The sequence below is a fragment of the Gossypium hirsutum genome, chromosome A09, assembly GCF_007990345.1.
Source record: "Gossypium hirsutum isolate 1008001.06 chromosome A09, Gossypium_hirsutum_v2.1, whole genome shotgun sequence".
NCBI lineage: Eukaryota > Viridiplantae > Streptophyta > Magnoliopsida > Malvales > Malvaceae > Gossypium > Gossypium hirsutum.
The window spans coordinates 81,377,853-81,401,749 of record NC_053432.1 but is presented as its reverse complement, the minus strand read 5'-3'; the positions used below and the strand labels follow the sequence as shown (position 1 = coordinate 81,401,749).

At 30.7% G+C, this 23,897-nt stretch overlaps 3 protein-coding genes across 6 annotated transcripts; 2 read left to right on the top strand and 1 right to left on the bottom strand.

Moving 5' to 3' along the window:
- Positions 1–3,253: 3,253 nt before the first annotated feature.
- Positions 3,254–9,232, top strand: LOC107890528 (uncharacterized). Of its 4 annotated transcripts, none has more exons than XM_041077161.1 (11): positions 3,254–3,365; positions 4,277–4,447; positions 4,874–5,393; positions 5,825–5,969; positions 6,143–6,253; positions 6,383–6,767; positions 7,034–7,258; positions 7,484–7,553; positions 7,923–8,101; positions 8,587–8,653; positions 8,872–9,232. In XM_041077161.1, the coding sequence occupies exons 2-11, from the start codon at positions 4,310–4,312 to the stop codon at positions 9,006–9,008; spliced, it is 1,977 nt and encodes a 658-aa protein (XP_040933095.1). In that variant the 5' UTR covers positions 3,254–3,365; positions 4,277–4,309; the 3' UTR covers positions 9,009–9,232. The 4 variants fall into 4 exon arrangements, with proteins under 4 accessions (XP_040933095.1, XP_016670486.2, XP_040933094.1 ...); XM_016814997.2 differs by having other exon boundaries at positions 3,261–3,413; XM_041077160.1 differs by having other exon boundaries at positions 3,273–3,418.
- Positions 9,233–10,923: 1,691 nt separating this feature from the next.
- Positions 10,924–14,608, top strand: LOC107890527 (eukaryotic translation initiation factor 3 subunit H). Its single transcript, XM_016814996.2, has 11 exons — positions 10,924–11,192; positions 11,276–11,392; positions 11,491–11,594; positions 11,856–11,922; positions 12,173–12,306; positions 12,389–12,437; positions 13,031–13,102; positions 13,202–13,303; positions 13,398–13,465; positions 13,857–14,009; positions 14,273–14,608. The coding sequence occupies exons 1-11, from the start codon at positions 11,103–11,105 to the stop codon at positions 14,328–14,330; spliced, it is 1,014 nt and encodes a 337-aa protein (XP_016670485.2). The 5' UTR covers positions 10,924–11,102; the 3' UTR covers positions 14,331–14,608.
- Positions 14,609–15,779: 1,171 nt separating this feature from the next.
- On the bottom strand, positions 15,780–19,232 carry LOC121206292 (probably inactive leucine-rich repeat receptor-like protein kinase At3g28040). Its single transcript, XM_041077159.1, has 2 exons — positions 17,487–19,232; positions 15,780–17,394 (listed from the first exon to the last, which is right to left on the bottom strand). Exons 1-2 carry the CDS (start codon positions 18,977–18,979, stop codon positions 15,918–15,920), a joined length of 2,970 nt encoding a protein of 989 aa, XP_040933093.1. The 5' UTR covers positions 18,980–19,232; the 3' UTR covers positions 15,780–15,917.
- Between the last annotated feature and the right edge of the window lie 4,665 nt (positions 19,233–23,897).

Sequence of the window (23,897 nt, the reverse complement as noted above, 5' to 3'; positions counted from 1 at the left end):
AAGAAGCAAATATGACAATTGTGTGTATTTGCAGAAGCTGCATGACGAATCTTTCATTTATCTACTCTTGTATGTTGATGATATGTTAATCGCTTCGAAGAGCCAAAATGAGATAGATAAGCTGAAGGCTCAGTTGAATCAATAGTTCGAGATGAAAGATCTAAGTGAGGCCAAGAAGATTATCGGTATGGAGATAAGTAGAGATAGACAGAGAGGCAAGCTTTGTTTGAATCAGAAGCAATATCTGAAAAAGGTATTACAATGTTTTGGTGTAAATGAAAACACAAAACATGTAAGTACCCCACTTGCTTCTCATTTGAAACTTAGTGCTCAATTATCTCCGAAAACTGAAGAAGAAAGAGAATATATGGCAAAAGTCCCATATACTAATGCAGTTGGGAGTTTGATGAATGCGATGGTGTGTACGCGGCCTGACATTTCACAAGCTGTTGGAGTTGTGAGCAAGTATATACATGATCCTGGAAAAGGACATTGGCAAGCTGTAAAATGGATTCTACGGTATCTTCGAAAAACCGTAGACATTGGTTTAGTTTTTGAGAAGGATGAAACGCTTGGTCAGTTTGTAGTTGGATATGTTGATTCCGACTTTGCTGGTGATTTAGATAAACGTCGTTCAACTACGGGGTATCTGTTTACTCTTGCTAAAGCCCCAATGAGTTGGAAGTCTACCTTACAGTCTACAGTAGCTGTGTCTACTACAGAGGCAGAATATATGGCAGTTACAGAAGCTGTTAATGAGGCTATTTGGCTTAATGGATTGTTGAAAGACTTGGGAGTTGTTCAAAGTCACATTAGTTTATATTGTGACAGTCAGAGCGCTATTCATTTAGCGAAAAATCAAGTCTATCATTCAAGAACCAAGCATATCGACGTAAGATATCACTTTGTGCGGGAAGTCTTTGAAAAATGAAAAATTCTACTTCAGAAGATTCCGACAGCATATAATCCCGCAGATATGATGACCAAGGTGGTAACAACAATCAAGTTTAATCATTGTTTGAACTTGATTAACATCCTGAGAATTTAAGCACCTTCAGGTGTATGGCGCTCGAGAGCGCATTTGGAGGCACTACAAAAGATAGCTTTATCGAATTTGGGGAGTTGAAGGAAGTGTGTGAAGATGTGATTATCCTAATCAAATCTTCAAGGTGGATATTGTTGAAAAGTCAAAAATGGTGGGAGGTGCAATTGGCACCGAAAGAAGAAAGTAAAAAGTGGTTGGCAAGTTGAGTTTAAAGTTGAATGGGATAATTGCAATTTTGGTCCCTAATTTTTTAGGCCATTTGCAAGTTAGTCCCTGAACCTTAACTATAAATAGGCCTAACCATTTCTCATTTCAACCATCCTAACCAATCTTTTTCTCTTAGTTTTCTCTCTTCTCCCATTTGAGAATTCTTAAGGAATTCTATTTGTTTGTAATATTTTGGAGATAATAAAGTTATCATCTGGTGTTAGTGCCCGAGGACGTAGGTATAAGTTACCGAACCTCGTTAAAACTCTTGTGTTCTTTCTTGTCCTATTTTTCTTTCAATATTTGAAGGTATAATAGTAGTATTTAATTGTGCTATTAAATTACTATAGAAGGGATATTCTGACTAAGGAAAGCTTGGTATTTAAGAGATCCATGTGATCCACCTCTCTTCCCTGGGAATTGAACTTTGTGTGATTTTTTAGTACAATAATTTACACACTTCCGACCCTATTGGAATAACACATCCTTATATTATTTTATATTGTCTTATGATCTATTTCATTAGAGCTTTCATATGATTTATCATTCGGTTTAAATCCTGTATATGAATAAATTAATACGCCTCTAAGGCTTTACATTAACATATCTAGTATCACACTTAGATTCAAATCTTAGCGTCATTTCTATCTCATTCTCATTTTCATATCAATATTCACATCTCATTTCCATAATCGAATATTTTAATTAGTTTCATAGCATCATCGACCCCTAGGGATAACATTCAATGATCAAGTCAAACATAAGCTATTCAAGTATTTGAATTCACATTTCAACTTATATCATTAACCTTGTAGTATTTATGTTTTGGCTCCTATTAACCGAACACAAACTCAATACCAAAATGTGGATTAAACCACCAATGCACTTATAAATACACTCTCTGATTATTGGTACATAATCAAAATAATACATATTTAGCACTCATCGGTGTATAATCGAAATAACATACTACCGACGCAAGCATGTAAATGTACATGTCCACCTATGGATCATAAATAGCATGTAAATGTACATGTCCACCCATGGATCATAAATAGCATGTAAATGTACATGTCCACCCATGGATCATAAATATGAAACTGAAGTAATACATGCTTAGCACTTATCGATGTATAACCAAAATAATCGTTACCAATATTAAGATATCTCCATATAATGAATCCTATGATATGTTAATAATACTTGAGCTCTATCCAAAACCATTTAATAGAGGTTTATAAAATCAACATATATAAGTTCACACATAATGTATTCATTACCCAATACTTTTCCTAGTACTTTCTTTTCATTATCATGCTTTCACACTTCTTTCGTGCATTCATCAAATTTTCATAAATTTTCATCAAATTATAACATAAATTCAATATTTTACTAAAAATAAATTTATTAATTATTTTTATTTTTAAAACATGTATTTAAATATGTTGGTATATACCATCTTATAAATCAATTTATTATTTATTTTCATTTTGCTTAGCGAAAAAAAAGAAATTACTATTTTCTTAGTTTTTCATTTCTAAATAATAAATTTATTACATACTTACACAATATATATATTTTAATTTATCATTTTAAATTTGATTTTAAATAATATATTTAAATAGGTTGATTTGCACGTTTACTCGGATATTCATACTTAATCCAGTTTTTTTTTTCTAAAATTGTATTTTATTTCTAAAAGAGTTTCTATAATTTTCATTAAATCCATTCTTATAAATTAGATCAATCAAGCTCAAAAAAGATTTTTATTTAATTTAAATTTATTTATAACACTTTATTTTTAAAGAAAAATTAGTTATCAAATCGACTCGGTTAGACCGATTCTAATCTGAACAAGCATTTTTCTTAAAATTTCAGGCCACGAACCGGCCCAACCAGGCCCGTCCCTCAACCCCTCTAGTATTGGCGCCCTTTTGGAAATTGGACCGCTTAAACGACGTCACAGCAGGTGAATAAATAATATAATAAATATTCCGTTAATTGAAAAGGAAAGAAACGCATTCATTGTTTACCAAGGATTCTCACATGCGGAAAACAGTGGTACTTGAGTGATCCTCTCTAAAACCTCCTGATGATTTTCTATATAAACAAGGCAAATCACAAAAAACCCTAAAATCTGTTCGCGTTTTTTATTTTTAAAGTAGGGTAAATTCTCATTTTCCTCTTTGTTTTTTACCAGTACTTTCCTTTTTTTTTTTTGAGTTCTACATTGTCGTTTCTTTCGTAGAGATTTTAATCAGTATTTTCCGTGAGTTTTTTTTTTGTGTGTGTTTCTAGTAAATTTTGATCAGATTTTCCTTTTGGTTGCTAAACTGTATAAGTTTCTGTGAAAACTGAACAAAAAAGCATCTACCTTGTTATAAAGTTTGAGTTTTGTTTGAAAAAGTTCCAACTTTTTTGTTTAGCTATAATGGGATTCTCAATTATGATTTTCTTTTTTTCCGTTGGGGGTTAGATTATTTGAACGTGTGTTGAAAAGGAAATTACTTCACGATAATTAGTTTTTCAAGTTCTGATGCAACAATCTAAACTTGGGTTTTCTTTTGTTTTTATTGAATTTCCATAATTTGCTTTATTGAATAGGGTTACAGTTTGTACATTTGGATTATTAAGTAGATTTTCTTGTTTAATGTATGTGCTTGTTTCATAGACTTGGCAATTTGTGTATCTTTATTTATATAAAATTTGATGTTCTAATTATTTGTTTTATATAGATTTTATACAATCATGTTTGTGTCTTGTTTATGTATTTTTCATACTATATATTCCTGTTCTGTAACCATTATTTCCAATATTAACAGATCTGTTGTTTGACTTTGAAACCATAAGATTTGTTTCAATAGAATAAGTATATGCATCTTGGCATAAGCTCTCGATTTGTGTTTGCTTGTAACAGTCATTAAATGCCTAATTCAATAGGTTTAATTTGATACGTAAACTTCTTAAAGAGACTAACATGTTCACTTCCACTTCCATAATTTGTTTGCTGCTGTATACATATAGTAATTGGAGAGTAGTGCATAGGCTCAGGCAATCATGGCCATCTCAAGTGTTTGTCCAACTGAGGATGCTGTTCAAGCATTTTTGGAGCACTTGGTTGATCCTTTGCTACCTTCTAAATATTCAGTTCGGGAAACTCCATCGCTAGCTACTCAGGAATTAGTAGCCAAACAGGTCCCTTTCTTTACTTCACATAGAATTACGTTCCGATTTTCATTCTCACCTGTGATCTGTTATTTTCTCTTTGTGTCAGGGGACTTGTGTTCTTTTAACAAGTTGAATTGCTTTATCTAACGGTAAAGGAGGATTATATGTTCTTTCAATAAGGCAAATTTTGGAGTTGTAATTGCATTTATATTGAAATGAGACTACCTTTTTCCCGGATTACAAACTTTTAGTGCTTTTGTTACATATAAAAGAATTTGATGGTAATGTTTTGTTCGGAATGAGATAGGACTGTCTAGAAATGACTAGAAGATAATATAAAAAGTTTGGTTGGGGGTTGATGTTATGTACCCACTTTCTTCAATAGATGCATAAATGTGTGGTCATTTAATCCATTCTTATATTTCTTCTTTTCCTTTCAAAATTCTCCTTTAGGTACATGCTGTTGTGTTACTATACAACTATTTCCTAAGGAAAAGACATCCGGACTTAAGGTATCTAGATTTTGAGAATTTTTGCAAGTGGGCTTTAGTTTTGAAGCCAAATTTGAAGTCACATATGAAGCTCATGGTAAGGACTGATGATACTGAGTTGAGTGAAGTTGAAAGTCAGTTTTCACTCCTTGAGAAAGCCATCCAGGATGCATGTGTTACATCCAGAAGTTTAGATACTTTAAGCGCCAAAGGGTTGCCAGTTTCAAAAGTTTCCATTCTTTTGACTGACCTGTCAAAAGAGAATTGCATCTTGCTGGATGGTAGCATCACTAGGGGCGTACATTCATTGATTGAAAAAGATGTGAACGAATCCTGTTGCAGTCCAGATTGTTCTATTGAGTCCAAATATATGAGTAAAAGAAAAAAAGTCCCCAATAAACGTGCACAAGATGAATTGGATGCTAATGAATGTCGTTTCCAGCAAATTGCTTTCTCAGCTGTTAAAGAAGCAACAAAGAATGGTAAGCCACTACCATTTTATGTTAATGTTGAATAAATATTTAAATTTGCATTTTCAGGTAAAGATGGTGCTGTTAGCCTTTTATTGTGACTAATATTAAAATTTTGAATTCTGAGTGGTTGCATTTATCGAAGCCTTGAAAAATTAGGATTCTCTTGTGTTCTGCTTGTTTGACCGAGCAGTCTAGTTTGTTGGGAAAAATTTATAGAACCGTGAGCAACCTATATTTTGGACATGGTATAGGGTTATGACCCTCAAAGGACCCTCCAAATATATGGAAAAACTTTGAAAAAAATTTAACGGAGTTGTATCCAACACTCACAGTCGAGTTTAAGTAACATAGAGGAAATTAAGAGAGAATTATTTCTCTTTGAATGTGTTTCCAGTGTGTGTAGCATATATAAATGCTAATGTTTGTGCTAAATTGGGCAGTGATCAGTCAAAGCGATCTTAACATTATTGAAAGCCATCTTGTACGTTCTTTGAGTAAAGACAAGACCGCCACTCGCTTTTATATCATGCAGTGCGTTCGAGCAGCAAAAGCTCGTTGGATTCCTATTAAGGACGTATTTGACAGGTTTGGTTCTAGTCAATGCTTGTAAGATGATGTATGTTTTCTGGTTAAGAAATACTCGTCACTCACCAGAGAGGGAGTGCCCGAACTCTTTTTTTTTTTTTTTGTTGTGTATTTTTCGTTTTTCGTTAAAAAAATTCATTCTAAATTGCTGATGAAGCTTCTTGTATTATTAGCTTGCGAGGACCATTATTGCAAAAGGTTTCCTCCAGATGGATGCACTCTCCTGTTGTTGAATACTTCCACCTGCTTCCTTATGCATCGATCATTTCTCAATGGTTCTCGAGGTTCGTAATACTTATTTTATGTAGGCTAAATTACTTTCACCTGCATAGGCCCAAAAGATGTAATTTGTATGTGTATGCACGCATGCATTTTTCTTTTGGTTAATCATCTCTATGCAAATTGTGTTGCAGGGATGTCTTTCCTATCAGTTTCGAAGAACATGAGTATGTACAGGAAGTTGTAAATGTCAATGGCTTTGAAATGACCGAAGAACCTTCTGAGCCCGAAGTTCAAAATAACAGGAATAAAAATCTGTTTGATGGTGGTCGAGTAGAGGCTTCCAGAAACAGCAGCGATGCTGAATCAGAGAAGCAGAATAAGAAGAATGATCATTTTACAAATGACTTCATGGATGCCATTGATGGGAATATGGATATGGACAACCCTTCTGTGGTTCACAATGAAAAAATGTCTACTTCGAAAAATGTAGCTGAGAGAGTCCAACATGATTCTCTGCTAAAGAAGATTACTTCTCAGGCAGAACATGATTTAAATGGCACGACTGATGTTGCTAAGGTGTGTCCTGATTACTGCTTTTGATTTTGTTAAAAGTTGAAAAATGCTAATTAGATTCGAGCTCTTTAAGGAACTAGTAGATGCCGTATTTCTTCACACAGTCTGCATACTTACTAGGAATATTTCGTTAGTACTGTCAAGTTCTGGGAATTTTCCATGCTTAGTCATGCCGAGTTAACCATTGAAAATTGTTAATCAGATTACTATATTTAACCTTTTAAGCTTTATGTTCTTTTGTCTACATATCCTATGTTTTTTCGATGCAGTTTGAGGTGGCTAACTCGGCAGTTCGAAACCTTAATCAGCACAAGAATCAAAATGTTATCACTAGAACGCCTGGTCAGGCTGGGATACTTATGGGTAATCATGCTCCGGTTATATGTGAATCCTACTCCAAATGTTCAGCCAAACTACACAATGCCATTGCCTCAAAGGATCATGTCTTGTCGAAAACTGCTCTGAGAGTTCTACTTAATAAAAGGGATAAACTGGTATGATTTTCTTTTGTTCAAATGATGCATGCCATGCCACCTTCAAATATTTGATTCACAAATATTTTACTAGCATGCAGCCGTAGACCATATAAATTCACAACATTATAATCCATCCTTTAAAAGTCCCATTTTGAAGTGATTTGTGCTCCTTTCTGTCATAACTTTTTGTTGATGGATTACTTGATTATATATTCTCTTTGGTATTTCGGTTTGTATCTGCAGGTTCTTCAGCTTCGCAATATTGGAGATGAGATTGCTCAATGTGATAAAAAAATGCAAACAATCTTGAATGGTATCTTTACAAACTTAATGTCTTACACTGGTTCAAGTTTATATATATGAAAGAAGGTCAAGATATTATTAGGTGATTTTACGTAAATGCGATTACCTTGTTTTTCTCTATAGTGAGAGTGGATTTATACATGAAAGCATTGCCCTTTTTTGATTAATTCGCAATGTTTGATATCATATTCGTTTAGAGCAGTACTGGTTTTAGATCCATAGATCCTAGTCTCTACTTTTTCCTACGGTTGTAGTTGGATTAATATTTAGTCATTGTATTTCTTAGCTCTTCTTTCCAAATTGTCATTACTTTTAGATTTGGATGTAAATTTAATTAACTCGAAGCTGATTTGGTAATATGTTTTCCAACTTTGTATAGGTGGTGAAGATGATTTGGAATTAAAATTAGATTTGGTCATAGAAGGTTGTAATGATGCATGTCCAGAAAGTACTGGCGAAGAGAGGGCTTCCAAAGATTACGAAGACCCGTGTTGGGCCCAGTGCAAAAAACGAAGCAGATCCTCAGAGGAAGCTTGCAGCAAGCAAAACCCATGTCAGGCAAGTTTAATCAAATGTCCTAACTTTTCTTTTCATCTATGAATTCGGAGCCTGGTATGTTGGATATGGGTATAATAACCAAAATTTGGATGTGATCTTTATGATAGATCCATAAGAAGCTAAAACTACAATTATCTCTGGGGTAAGATGTAAAGACAATCATTATCGGAAATCAGAAAATTAAAATGTGGTAATATATCATGTGGTCTTTTTGTATTGACCAGTTCTCATATGCTCCAAAAGCCCCCATAAAGTGGCAGCTGAGGCCATTAGTCGTAATTGGAACTTACAGGCTTTACCATTGTTTAGTGTATCATACATGCGCGGATTATTTAGCTAACTTGACCTAAAAATTCCCACTGAATTCTCATGTTATATAAATACCACTCCGAACAAGTTTCACAATATCTATAACCGGCTAGATTGCGTTGTCATGAATAAAAAAAAAAAAGCATATAATGATCAATATTTTTCTCATTGGGCAGGAGCTGGATGGTATATGCAAAGACAAGAACTGGGTATTGCCAACTTACCAAGTCTTCCCATCAGATGGTAAACTCTTTTAACTTCAACATGCAGTCGGAATTGGTATATAATTTAATACAGTATAAATGATAAGCTTGTCCCTTAACCCGAAATGATGAGGCTTTCGAGGGATGATTGTTCTGTGACTGTAACATGTTGTCTAGAACTAAGTTACTCGTACTTGGGTATCGTAGAAACAAGAAAATAGTGCAAAACTAACATTACCCTTTCGAATTATTTTGAAGGTGGATATCAAGCCAAGGTAACTGTAAAAGGGATGAACTTCGAGTCATCGAGCTTGGGTGATGCATGTCCAAAACCCCATGAAGCAAGAGGCTCAGCTGCAACAACGATGTTGGCCAAGTTGCTTGACCATGTCTAGTGGGTGAAATGAAACAAACATTAGCTTCTTGATTTTGGTTCCCATCATATATATTCAACTTTTCATAGGACGTCCTATTAGCTTGCTTACAATAGTTTGTTAGCTACTTCTTTTGGTTTGAATATTTATACGTCGTGATTATATGATATGATTACGACTGGAAAAAAAATCATTAAAATAGGATACAAAAATATATGATGATATGAAATATCTTTTTCTTGTTATGATCATGTTTAATATTTTGATTATCAAAATGAATTCTTTTCAATTTTGTCCCTCAAAATTTAGGGTGTTTTCGTTTTAGCCACCCAAAAATTAAATATCTTAACAATGGTTAATTATATGTGCTGCATCATGTTTGTATTTTCATTCTGGTCATCCAACTTTTAGGTTGTTTTCAATTTGGGTAAAAAAATTTGTGTATTATTTTAGTTTGTACCGCTTTATTACTATAATCTTTTTTTTTACCTCAATCAATACTTAAAAAAATATTTTTTAAGTGATTAAAATGAAAGTAATTTAAAATTGGGTAATTAAAATGAAAATATAAATTTGATATGGTGTGTATAGTTAATTGACGTTAGAACTTTTAACACTTGAGTAATTAAAATTCAAGTGTCCTGATAGTTGGATTACAAGAATACAATAATTTTACTTTTGAGTAATTAAAATGAGAACGATTTAAAAATTAGGTCATAACTAGGTAATTTACCTTAATAATTTTATAAAATTGAATTGCTCAAAATTTGTATTAAAAAATTGTAAAGCATCTGCGCATCTGTGTCACGAGTTCGTTATTTTTTTGTCGTATTTTGTATTGTAATTGGATTAAAACAAGTCTTTAAGTGCTTGCTCATTGGTCTATTAGTTCTAAGGTTTGGTATTAAAAAAAACATTATGAGTAAACAGAACTATTATAATAATAAAAAAATAATTACTTATTCTTAATATAATTTTTTATTGATTTTGTTTGGTGTCATATAATCATTAAATAAAAAAATTACAAAAATATATCTATACAAAATATATAACAATTCCATAATATTAATAGTTATCAAGTAAATAAAAAAAATTGAGTGTGGGCCAAAACGTAATTTTAACTAAAATTCAGGAAGAATGTGTAGTGTACCTTTAATTTAGTTAGTCAAACTTTAGAAAATCTATACTACTAAGGTCTTCCCTTTATAACAAGTTTTCATAGCTTTTTTTTTATACATATATATTTATTATTAACATAAAGGTTAAATTCCAAATCGAATCCCTCTATCTTTTTAGATTGCATAAAAGGAAGGCCTAAAGTGTCTATAGTTTTTTCTCTTTCACATTACTAACATGAAGGTTAAGTTTCAAATCTAATCCCTCTATATTTGTACTATATATAAAAATGGTTAAATTTTAATTTCAATTATTATATTACGTTCAAATTTGAGATTTAATATTTATACTTTACCTTTTTACATGATTTACATTTATATTATCACTACTTATTAATTAGTCTAAATACTTTATTCTAGTTTTTTTTAATTAAAATATTGACTTGAATTTTAAGAATTATTAATATTGTTTAAATTCTCTATTAAATTTAGATCTAGTACGATGTCATTTTTTTATTACATGACTATCAAGTGAATATTTTTTTAATTTTAAATTTTTATACCAATAATTTTAATAGAAGAATTTCAGTACCAACTAGCCCTAAATTCTTAAGTTTGAAAACTTGACGTACTAAATTATTGAATATAAAATTATGGAAACTAAATTTTAAATATATGAAAAATAGAGAAACTTAAAACAAATTGCAACATTTAAATTTTAACTTTATAATTTAACCCAAAAATAATTAACTCCCAAAATCATACTAATTTATAATTAATTTAAAATTATATATATAAAAAATTAAAGATGCGGTTGAAGTGTTGATGAACTTAAACACCAAAAACAAACCCAAACTCCAAAAAGCCCAACAGAGTAAATTTTTAATAAAATAAAAGTGAAAACAAAGCAACTTCTAGGGTTTCTCCTCCCTGCTATTGTTGTTGTTGTTGTTTTCCCCTTATTTTCCTAACAGAGCCTTCTCAAAAACGACATTCAACAATGGCGAATTCAATGGCGAAGTCTTTCCTTCAAGTTGCAGCTACTGAAGAGGTTGTTTCTCCTCTCAGAGTTGTCCAGATCGAAGGCCTGGTATTCCTCTTTTATTCTCTTCTATATATATAATAATAATTTTGATTTATACGTCCTTATCAATGAAATTTGAAAATTTTTAGGTGATATTGAAAATAATCAAGCACTGCAAGGAATTTTCACCTGCTCTGGTTACCGGCCAACTTCTTGGATTAGATGTTGGCATTGTTCTTGAAGTTACTAACTGTTTCCCTTTCCCGGTAATTCCGCAAATCTCCTTATTATTATTATTATTCTGTTTTCATGTTTTCTATTTTGAATTAGAATGTTTTTTTTTATGTTCTAATCATTGGTACAGATCCGCGAGGAAGATGAGGAGATTGAAGCTGATGGAGCTAATTATCAGCTTGAGATGATGAGATGTCTAAGGGAGGTTAATGTTGATAACAACACTGTTGGATGGTAATGTCTTGTCTTTTTTGCTAGCTAGCATTCTGTAGTTCTTGATGGATGTTGTCTTAGATACTTAAGGAATTATGAATCATAATGCTATTTATGATGTCGGTTCGGTTTGGTTAATAGCGGATGGTGATACCATTCTTGCTGTATGCATATGTTGTTAATAGTTATATTTATTCTAATGATTTGTACTTTAGTTAATGGTAAAATTGTATACTCTGTACTTTTGTTTAATGCAGTTGTCTTTCCCTTGCATATTTTCAGGTACCAATCAACGATTTTGGGTTCATATCAAACAGTTGAGCTCATTGAGACTTTTATGAATTATCAGGTAGAGGAAACATTTTTTAACTTTGGTGGCAATTCTATTGTGAATCTCCTGAATTGCATATAAGCCTGTTTCTAATGATGAACACGAGATCTCTCACCATTCTATGGATGATAAAGAAAAATAAAACCTAATATAAAAAGGGTTCTATATCTGTTTGTTTGGACTGACAACTTTTTGTGCCTTTACATTCAAATTTACGCATCAAAGTTTAGTTGTTTTTTTTTTTCTGCTTAATTGGTAAACTGTGCAGGAGAATATAAGGAGGTGTGTATGCATTATCTACGATCCTTCGAGGTCTAATCAAGGTGTCTTGGCTCTTAAGGCTTTGAAGCTATCTGATTCTTTTATGGAACTTTACCGAGCTAATAGCTTTACTGGAGAAAAGTATGGTTTCTCCTTTCTGTCAAAAAATTATGAATATGAATATCATGTGATCTCATATTGATGGTCTCTTTTGCTGTTATAGGCTGAGGGAGAAAAACTTGTCATGGATGGACATTTTCGAGGAAATTCCTGTAAGCTTCTACTGCTTTGACTGTTTACTATTTTTATTAAGTAATGTAATCAATCATAGAGACTGCATTATCCTTTGATCATACTGCACCTAATTCAAACAAGTGAAGCATCATGATAATTGTTCTCATATGATGAATGGCCAACTATTTCAGCAGTGTTAGAATGTGAGATGAAAATAAACCAACAAGATTAAGAACACGAAAATCTGATCCAATCAACCTGAACCCAAACCCATATCTGATCCGAATCCTATTTGATTTTAGGGAGTCAACAATCCAAAGCCAATACTGCCCCAATTTGAAACGAAAAGAACCCGAAACTGCTGACCCAAAAAACATAAATGACCCAAACCAAAAACGACCAAACCTGAGACTATCTGAACCTGGAATTAACTGAACAGAAATGACTTCGGATTTTTAAAACCCAAATTGACCCAATCCAGAACTCTAACCAGATTCACTCAATATTGAGGATTTGTCATGATTTTTATCCTGTAGTAGTTGGAATGTTACTGATAAGTTAGTTTATTTGCAATAGAAACGATAATTGTTCCCACTTTCATGTTAATTTTGTGATACTTTTGTAATAACAGATCAAAGTCTCAAATTCTGCCCTTATCAGTGCCTTTATGACTGAGCTGGAATCTGACACACCAGTTACACAGGTGCAATATATAATGTTGATTAAATAAATTTTAGTTGTACCACAGTAAAAGATCTTGTATCTGTGAAATTTGTCTTCTAACTATAATTTTTCACTTTAGTGTGATTATGACCGTCTGCAATTGTCAAGCAATCCATATATGGAGAGGAATATGGAATTTTTGATTGAATGCATGGATGATTTGTCAGTGGAACAGCAGAAGGTATGTATTCTTGTTTCTCCAATATTACTCCGGTGTCATTTCTGTTAATTTTATGTTCAACATAAATAGCATTTCTCTATTTCCCTTTTTGCAGTTCCAATTTTACTACAGGAGCCTGTCACGTCAACAAGCCCAGCAACAGGCATGGCTTCAGAAAAGAAGGTAGGATACTTGATCTCTTTGTCACTCAACTCTTCATTTTCCTTGAAGTGCCCTTCAAGGACCCTCCAAATGTATGGAAAACCTAGAAAATAGCTTAAGATACCTGTGATAGAACACATACCTGTATCCACATTTACACCCTAGTCTGAGTAACATAGCTTGAGTTATCCATATTATTTAAATGGATTCCATCTGTTAACTTATGAATGATTTTTCTGGGAAGAGAGGGAAAAGGAAAAAGAAAATTGTTTTCCAGTGGAAGTTAAAAGTTTCAAGCTGCCTTCTCTTTTACTTGGATAAACAGATTTTGTTTTATGAAAATGCTTCATATTGTGCTTTTGTTCCCTTAATTCACCTAATTTTATGTATTTCGTCTCTTTCATAACTGTAGGGCTGATAACATGCAACGAAAAGCTGCCGGGGAGGATCCTTTGCCTGAGGAGGACCCTTCAAATCCCATCTTCAAGCCAATCCCTGAGCCATCACGGTTGGAGAGCTTCCTCATAACAAATCAAATCGCAAATTACTGCAACCAAATCAACGGGTATGTCTCTTTTTGATCTAACAATTAATTTTTAGGATAACCTGACTGACATAACATCTCCTGCAGGTTGACATTTTGAAGTCTAGTAGTGGTTATAATGTACCCTTTCAACCTATTTCTCTGATTTTATTTTTTTTTGTTTTGTTTTGTTTCACTAGTAGTTTCTTCCTTTTAGACCGGAATCAATGCACAGTGCAACATAATTGAAAACCATGCCTTTCCTTGACCAATCTTCATCTAACGGTGTTAAAATCATTTTGCAGGGTTTCTGGGCAGAGCTTCAACAGATTGTATTTAATGAAATCATTGCACGATAACTGAAACTCGCAATGTCGTCTGCAATTTTTTGCAGGTATAAATGATGCATTGTCTAGATTAGCTGAAAATTTTTGCAATTTCTGAGTAGAATTATAATTTATGGTTAGTTGTGATTTTTATTTGAAGATGAAGGTGATTGAAAATTTTTCCCATGCTGTTAATGTTTTACATTTAATATGTAAGTCTGATCATCTGCTCGCATTAAATCTTAGTATGCCATTTGAATATTAAATGACATTTTTCGTTGGATTTCACTAAATATATGAATATAAGTTTTATTATTTTCTTTGCATATTTGAAATTGAGTTTATTTTTAATTTTAGGAATTTAGTCCCTCTTTGAATTTATAGTTAATGTTAAATTGAGAACATTCGCAAAAGAATTTTGTTAAATTAGATTGTGGTATTTTTAAAATGAAAAATTGAAGTCGTCGATGTCATGTTGATTTAAGAAAAAAAAAGGTAGGATTTCCACTTTGCTTTTCTAAGTGGTGCTTAAGAATTTATATAACCATATATTTAGAATCGAGAATTTTGCAATTTCAGAATCAACAATCATCGTTAGTGTTATCAGTTAGTCGGGTATTAATTTAGTTTTGTTGTGGTGAAAATATTTTTAAGTCGCATTGATTTAGTTGGATAATGTTAAAAATACTTAAACTTGTAGATGTTTGATGATTTTAGGAGTTTAATGAATTTTTTTAAAGAAAGAATTATGTGTCTAATTGAAGTTTTTGTGAGATTAATTCAAAAATTTTAAGAGAGCTGATGCCCTATGAGTGTCATACACTATCAGTTAAGATGATTCATTTAAAGGTTTAAAAAACAAATAGAAATACCTTAATTTTTTTTAAAAGAATATTGTTTATAATTGTTAAAAATATATAAATAGAAAAACATTAAATTTGAAATTCAATACATGAAACTGAAACAAATAATTATAATAATATTTAATTATATTTAAATAAAGTTAATAGTTTTTACTTTTATGTCTTTCAAAAAATTTTTATTTACATGAGCGATAATGTATTGTTTTATTATTATTAGATAATAGATGGTACATGACTGATGACGTATAAGGATATTTTTGTTATTTTATATAAAAAAATAGTAAAATATATACATAATAAAATTTGAACTTAAACTTACACCTTTTAACATATATATTTTTTCATCTAATCAAATATTGATATTAATTTTTTATAAATATATTTGGTATATAATTCTATTTGTGCGTATGTCATAATCAAGAATAAAAGATACATTTGATAAAGATGAAATTAATATGATATAACATGTTTAATATTTATATATTTGGTTTGGAATATCTACTAATTTGTGTTTTGTATATTTGCATAATTTTGATAGAAAAAAAAAAACCAAAAATATGACGTGTTTAAAATTTTATTAAGTCTATTATTAAAGGAGAAATTAGTACTCAGTAATGCATAAGTGAACTGAAAATCGCTTGAAGTTATCATTTTAGAGTGATCAGTAACCACTAACATTAATGGAGAAATTAGTAAAAGTAAAAGAAAATTTCCAATAACAGATAAAAAAAAAAAGGAAAAAGAAATAGCTTTTTTTTTTTTCACAATGGTTCCATTCTTTGTGGAACCGGGGTTTTGATAACTTGAAGTATTTGAACCACTTCCGCCATTGAAGGCCTGCTTGAAGGTATTTGAGAAGTACAAACCAGTGCTAATTTCAGCACTGGAAACACCTCATCTTCTGGATAATCACCCATACTTAGATCAACACAATCCAACACATTCCCTTGCTCGACGGAAACTCGAACATGATCACTCAGTATCACGACATTATCTTCCCCATACTCAACCGGCCTTCGTCCAGTCACAAGCTCCAAGATTAACATCCCGAAACCGAATACATCACATTTCTCATTGACCCTTAAGTTTTGACATGCTAGCTCTGGTGCTACGTATCCTAGTGCACTCTGAAACCTGTTGCTGATCACATGATTTTCGAGCTTCGTTAAAAGCCTTGCTAATCCGAAATCCGAAATCTTCGGATTGTAGTTCTCGTCGAGGAGGATGTTACTTGGTTTTATGTTGTAATGGATTATTGGTGGCCTGAATGAGTGGTGCAAGTGAGCCAATCCTTTAGCTGTTCCAAGGATTATCTTGAAGCGGTTGGACCACGAAAGTGGTGGGGCTGAAGCTGGTCTTTCATGGAGTTTTGTTTGCAAGTCTCCATTAGTTGCATACTCTGTTATCAGAAGTTGAGATTGAGGTGTCCAATAGTATCCTTCCAGTGATATCAAATTCGGGTGCCTTGCTTTTCCAAGAACTCGAACTTCTCGATCGAAGTCTTCTGGATACTGAATCATGTTCGATATCACCAGCTTTTTGATTGCTACGAATCTTCCTTGAGGATTCAATGGGACCTTGTAAACGGTTCCGAATACTCCTTCACCGATCTCTGCAGCTTTGTTGAGGAGGATTTCGGGGTTGCCAATCCCGTTAGTCGATAGCTTTGAATCGAACAAAATGAGCTTGCCTGCTGTTGGACTTCCGGATCTTGTTGAACTTGAACACATGCTTTCCAGTGTTGTCTCCACAAATTCGAGTCGCCTTCGAACTGAAATGTTTAAGAGGCTGATAATTATCACCCCGCATACAATCAGAACAGCTGCTGAAATTGCGATAATGGCAGAAACACTAAGGGAGTTACGATGATGGAATCTTATCGGGTTTGCAGATTCGTTTCGTCGCCTATGATCACCCATTCGACCCTTATACGCATCCGGATCGAGAACTAAAGGTTTCGGCACATTCAACTTACATGGTCCTTTCAACAATGGCGAACAAATCCCCAAATTTCCCTGCAAAGCACTTTGATCCAAGCTTGGAAATATGCCTCCCACAGGAAGCCTACCTATAAGTTGATTGTATGATACATTCACAGCAAGAAGATTTTCCAACAACCCGAGCTCTTTTGGAATTTCTCCACTTAGTTCGTTGAATTCGAGTTTGAGAATCTTAAGCTCGGTCAACTTTGAAATCGATTTCGGGATTGAACCGGTTAGATTGTTGTGAGATAATGTCCTACAAAACAAGATACAGTTTCGCATAATCATTAGTCCAAGAAATCATAGCTTACATCATGATAAAACAAAAATGGATTAATGAGAACTTACAGTGAGTACAATGACGAACAGTTGCCGATCTCGTCCGGAATCGGCCCAGTCAATGAGTTCCCATCTAATTGAAGAATAACCAAGGTCCCAGATTCACATATATCCCCTGCAACATCACCGGATAAAGCATTGTTTCGAAGATCTAACACGGTCAGGTTCGGAAACAACCCGAGTTCTGGTGGTATCCTTGATTCAAGCTTGTTCCAAGATAAGTTCAAGTACCTCAGGTTAGCAAAAAGCCCCATTTCTGCAGGAATTGTACCTTCAAGATTGTTTCTAGACAGATCCAGGTTTCGAAGAGACTCGAAAAGACTACTTGAACCTCTCGGGATCGAACCATTTAACCGATTATCAGAAAGATCCATATCTTCCAATCCCAGATCAAATAAACCAGCTGGTATGCTACCAACGAGCTTATTATTTGACAATCTCAAATATTTTAAAGTTTTGAGATTACCAGTTGATGATGGCAAGCTACCTGTTAAACTATTGCTTGAGAAATCCAAGTGGTCCAAGCTGCTTAAGCTACTAATCCATGGAGGAAACTCACTGGTGAACATGTTATTTGATAAACTGAAGAAAACCAATAAATTTAGTCTCTGAAGAGAATCTGGAAGTGGTCCATTGAAAAGATTATGGCTGAAATCCAATGAATCTAGATGAGGACATAGTCCAATATCTGCAGGCATTGGTCCTGAGAAGCCATTGAATTGTAAATGGAGCTTTTTTAAGTAATGCAATGCTAAAACACCTTCTGGAACTGACCCAGAAAATGAATTGTAAGACAGATCCAAAGCTCGAAGCCGATACATCGACCAAATCCCAGAAACAAAATCTATGTTACCAGAGAAATGGTTTTTGGAAAGATTAAGATAATTCAAATATGAACATTTAGACAATGTGCTCGGTAATTGGCCATCAAATGAATTCTCAGATAAAGAAAGGAATCTAAGTGAAGAACAAGTTTGAAAGAGTTCTTCAGGGATTGAACCCGAAAGAGAATTCCCGGAAAGATCGAGGAATCTAATCGAATTCATGTTAACAAAAGTGCTAGGAATTGACCCAGAAAGATTATTATAACTAAGATCAAGCCTTTCAAGACTGTTAAGCACACCAAATGCCCGACCGATTGTCCCACTGAAATCGTTACGAGACAGTGATAATACCTTCAAATACATCAACTTTTGTAGCCCTTTGCCGATCTTTCCCGATAATCCTAACCCATCAAGAGATACCTCTGAGACACGACCGTTGTTTGGGTTGCATTTGATGAACCGCCATGAACAAGGCGAGTTATCATCTTCATTCCAGGATTCAAGATAAGATGAAGGGTCTTTGATATCTGATTTGAACACTATCAAGCCAAGTACATCATCGTTGAGTTGAACGGAAGAAGATTCATCATCTCCCATGCAATAATAGTAATCCATGCAAAGAAGCAAGCAAATCAGAAATTGAAGAGAACCCTTCGTTAACATCCCCATTGTTCTCATCTTCTTTTTGAAACCCCACCCTTGAAATTAAGCGTTTTCAGTGCTCAAAAACAATGTGTTCGTTCATAGTTTTTTGCTAAAGAAATGCAGGTTTTTTGGGTCAGTGATAGTACTGTACTCACGAGAGTTCTTTTTCCAGTTTTGAGATGAGGATTCTTTCTTATAAAAATAAAATAAAAACTTGAGAAATCGAGAAAACAGTGAATCGAAGTGAATATGAATTCAATATACTGACATTCTTAATTTTGGAGCTCGAATATCAATTTTACTGTCATGTCGTCCTATAATGGTTTAATGCTATAACCAATCCTTGTGCTTTGTATTTTTAATATTTAGTCCCTCATTTTTAATTTGATTTAAAAATTAAAACCCAACCAACAATACTCTTTGAATATGTTTTATTAATTGAATTTTAATTTTTAAACCCAGACTTTTTAATATTGAACTTTGATGAATTTTATTAATTTTTAAATAGATAAATTTCTAAAACAACAGAGTTATTAAATTTCAAAAGTTTTCAAAAGAAATACAATGACTGCATGTAATAATTAAACAAAATTGCAGTCAAGATTTTGAAGAGTTTCAATTTTATTACCCACACCCTTAAAATATGTTTTTTTTCTAAGTTAAAATATCTTTAAATCCTTATATTTTTCATAAATTTGAAATTTAATTCTCTATCTTATTATCATAAATTTTATCTAACTTTTCAAATTTCAATATTTTATTAAAGATGCAAGAAAAGATATTGAAGAGTTTCAATTTTGTTCTCAACCAAGGCATGGAATCACCTAGGTTAAATTAGGCTTCAAGTCCTTATATTCTTTTTAAATTAGAAATTTAGCCCTTTATTTTATTTCTACAAATTTTGTCCTGCTTTTCAAATTTCAAATTTTAGGTCCACTTATTGATACTATTAAACTATTTATGTTAAATTTAATGATTTGATCTTTTGAAAAAAAAAATTCACTTACTAGCTATGTAATAATAAAAAAAAATATTGTAATGAACCTTAAATTAATAGAAGAATTTTACTTGCTTTAACGATCATATTTATATTTTTAAATTTGAAAAGTAAAAGAACTATAATCCTTAAAATAAAAATAAGACTACATTCTAAATGCTCAGAAAATAAAGGACACACTTTAACCTTTGTGATAAATTTAAAGTTTTGAATTTCAGTTATTTTTCTTACTACAAACGGAATTTTCTTTTTTAATATAAATATTCCACTTAAATCAATATAAAACTAAAATGATTTTATATTTTTTTATAGTTAATATTTTAATAAAAATATTCAAAAATCTAAATTCTTAGCCTTTTACAACAATTTCAAATTGCTCACTTACTATGTCTTAAAATCAATGAAAGGGAGTGTTACGTTACTAAGGAGAGCGTGAAGTGATGAGACAAAGCAAAAACAAGTGGTCGAAACATTGCAGATTTTCCAACACGACATCCATCGAACCCATTTTCCATTTGTCCCTAAGCTTAAAGTTAAAAACTCTTATCTGTCAGATTCTCCTCTCTTTTTTTAATGCCATTTTCATCCACGCTTCTCTTTCCTTTTTTGCCTTTCATTTTCTCAATTATTTTTTCATTCAACAAATTAATAATAATAATTACACATTATTTTCTTTGAATTATTAGCAATTATTGATTTCACAATTTTTATTTTAATTTCTGATTCATCAATCATAGGAAAAAAAATGACATGACATTGACAGTTACAATTTAGAATTATACCGATTTTCTTTTACGATTTATTTATCACTTATTCAATTAAAAATAATTAAAATAACAATTTTGTAAAGTAAATTATATTATAAAAATATTTTATCTTTTGATATAAAATCAATAAAAACACACAAAACTTCTTTATTTGTTTCTTATATTATTTTTAATAAATATATTTTTACATGAGTTTTTTTCCGCACCAAATTCTTATATTCCTTTTATGTCCTATTTTTCTATTCTCATATATCATTAACTTTTTTTTATAACAATATTTCATTATAATAGTGAAGTTTATTGTAAAGAATATTTTTTTATATTTTATTTTTATCCGTTATAATAATAACTATTTACTAAACTAATTTTCTATAACAGTCTATTATCTTAAATTTTAGTAAACTTAATTTTATTTCTAAACATTATTAATTTTAGTTAAGATACAAATTTTATATGTTTTTTATTAAATAAAAATAATCTTATAAATTAATATTATTAATATATTATAATTTTTATTTAAAATTTAAAATTTTAATAAAAAAATGTGACTATATATATATTAACATTTACACAATTTTTTTTATTTATTTATCTCAAAATATATTGTTTTAAAAAATAAAATAGAAGGTGGGGGGGCCCAAAGCAACGTGGGCAGTGTTCACAAGATCCAAGCTAAGCTCACGGATTGCATTTAGCCTTAGCCTTAGCAGTGGGTGTGGGGGGAATTTGGGTTCACAAGATTTCTCTTTTTTGTCCTTATTCTTGTCTCTCTTTTATATACTTTTCTTAATTGTATTTAATTTTTTTTTACACTAATTTAAGTTTTTTAAATTTTAAATTTTATATTAATTTATAAAAAATATTATAATTGGGTTGTACTCCGCCATCAGACCACCGTCCATAAAGTCCCATCCCCAATCAGTTTCCAATGCAATCTTGTTTTTTAATTGATTTTTGTGAAATATATTATTCTTTGATTGAATTCATATTATCGATTATTATTTAAGTGTATGATTGCATTTGGTATTATAAAATAATCTGATATCAATTTTCATTAAATATATATTTTAAATAAATTATATTATTACGATAATATTTTTATCTTCCTTTTATTAAAAAAATAATTATTATAAATATTGAGATTTGAATTTATGTTATCCGTATTTATAAAATATTTTTTTCACCACTTTAATCAGAATTTTATTTTAATATTTTTATACATTTTCATATTATTACACAAATTCGTTCTTTCATATTGTTTGTATATATATACTTCTATGTTGTTATTTAAGTGTGTGATTGAGTTGATATCACGAGTCAACTCAACAGTCAAACAAATTACTATTTTAAAAAATTATTTTTATACAAGTTATTAAAGTTATATTACGAGCATGAATATGTATGAGTATTTGGGATTGTTATGGCAAAAAAATATTATATTATAAATATAATATGTATTTTATAAAATTATAATAAAAATATTATTTAAATCCTAAAAAAAATTTAAAATTATGACAAAAAATTTATTATGAAAAAATAATCTAGATGTTATAAAAGTATTAAAATGTATTTATTTATAAAAAGTTATATCCAAGAAGTATGAATATAACTTATTTATATATCTGTGCTATTATTATAAAAATAATATATTTATTTATAGAAAAAACTTTTATAGTTTTTTAATCATAACTTATATCCATAAAGTAGCTTTCTAAAGTTATTGTAAAAAATTATATTATCTATAAGAATTGTTATGAAAGTTTTGACAATTTATAGAACTGTTTTTGTAAAGATTATCTATTATAAATTTTATATTATTTTTTTACTAAACCTATGTATTATAATAAGAAATATAATTTAGTATAAAATTTTATCCAAATTAAGTTTTTATAATTAAAGCTACAAGCTATTTAGATTGTGAAGTCAAATATTATAAGGTCGATGTTAATTATACAAATATATCGTTTGAAAGAATGGGGCTAGACACAAGCACAATAGACAGCTCGCGAACTCTTTAATTTAAAACATTCAAGGCTTTAAAATGTGGTTCAAAAAACATTTGTTGTTATAAAAAAAATTTCATGTTAACACTACCACCTTAGTATAACATAAGCAAAAAAAATGTTGAATCATATTAGCATGTTGCATATTTCGTTACTTTAATTATAAGTGAAACTGAGATGATCCATACTTCGAAAAGTACATAGAAGAAGGGGAGCTTGATAATCTTAATGTTGCAAATTAAGATGATAATGAACTCAATCAAAGACCAACAAATGATGATAAGGGACATATGTTGAATATTAAACTAGGAATAATTGAATTAGAACAATTAAATAAAATTACATATAATATTTTTTTCAGTAATTGTACTATCAACTACTTTTCTAAATTAATATAATACATATGATTATTTTATTTTAATTTTTTTTATTTGTTTAGAAATTATTTTTATCATACTAATATTTTTATAGTACCATTAAAAATATAATTTTTTTATAATAATTAGTATTTTTTTGAAAATAAAAATTATGTACCTATGTAATTACAATTTGTACTACCAAACATAACATAAAGAATTACGATGCAATTAAACTGTCAGTGAAATTACAATTTCTAGAAATTACAAGACTACCCTAATAATTACATTTTCATTCAATTATATTGTACTATTCAAAATAATAAATTTAAAAATAATAAATTTTATTTATATCTTTCAATAATTTTATAACTTTCAACATCAAACAATTTATATTTTAATTTTTAAAAGAAATATCAAAACTGATTGATGGTTTAGTTAAAATTTTATTTTGTTTTTAGTTTTATGTTTGATCTTTAATGTTTATCTATATGGTATATTAAGCTATTACTTGAGTTGATTTTACAAGTTAATCAAATAATAATTTAATTGGGTAATGATTAAAATATCAGTACTTTATAAAGTAAATTCTATTATTTAGTTACAAAGTAGGGTCCAATTAATAGAAAGTATAAAAGATGAAAATTAAAATTATTATTATACCAATTAAAAAATTATCACTATTAGCTACTTAACGGTTGGGTGACAAAAAAAAATTGAAAACATTATTAATCAAATTATAACTTTTTTTAGTTAAGTAATTAAAATAAAAAATTATCCATAATTAAGTGACTGACGATATAGTTTACCATATTTTTTAAAGGTATT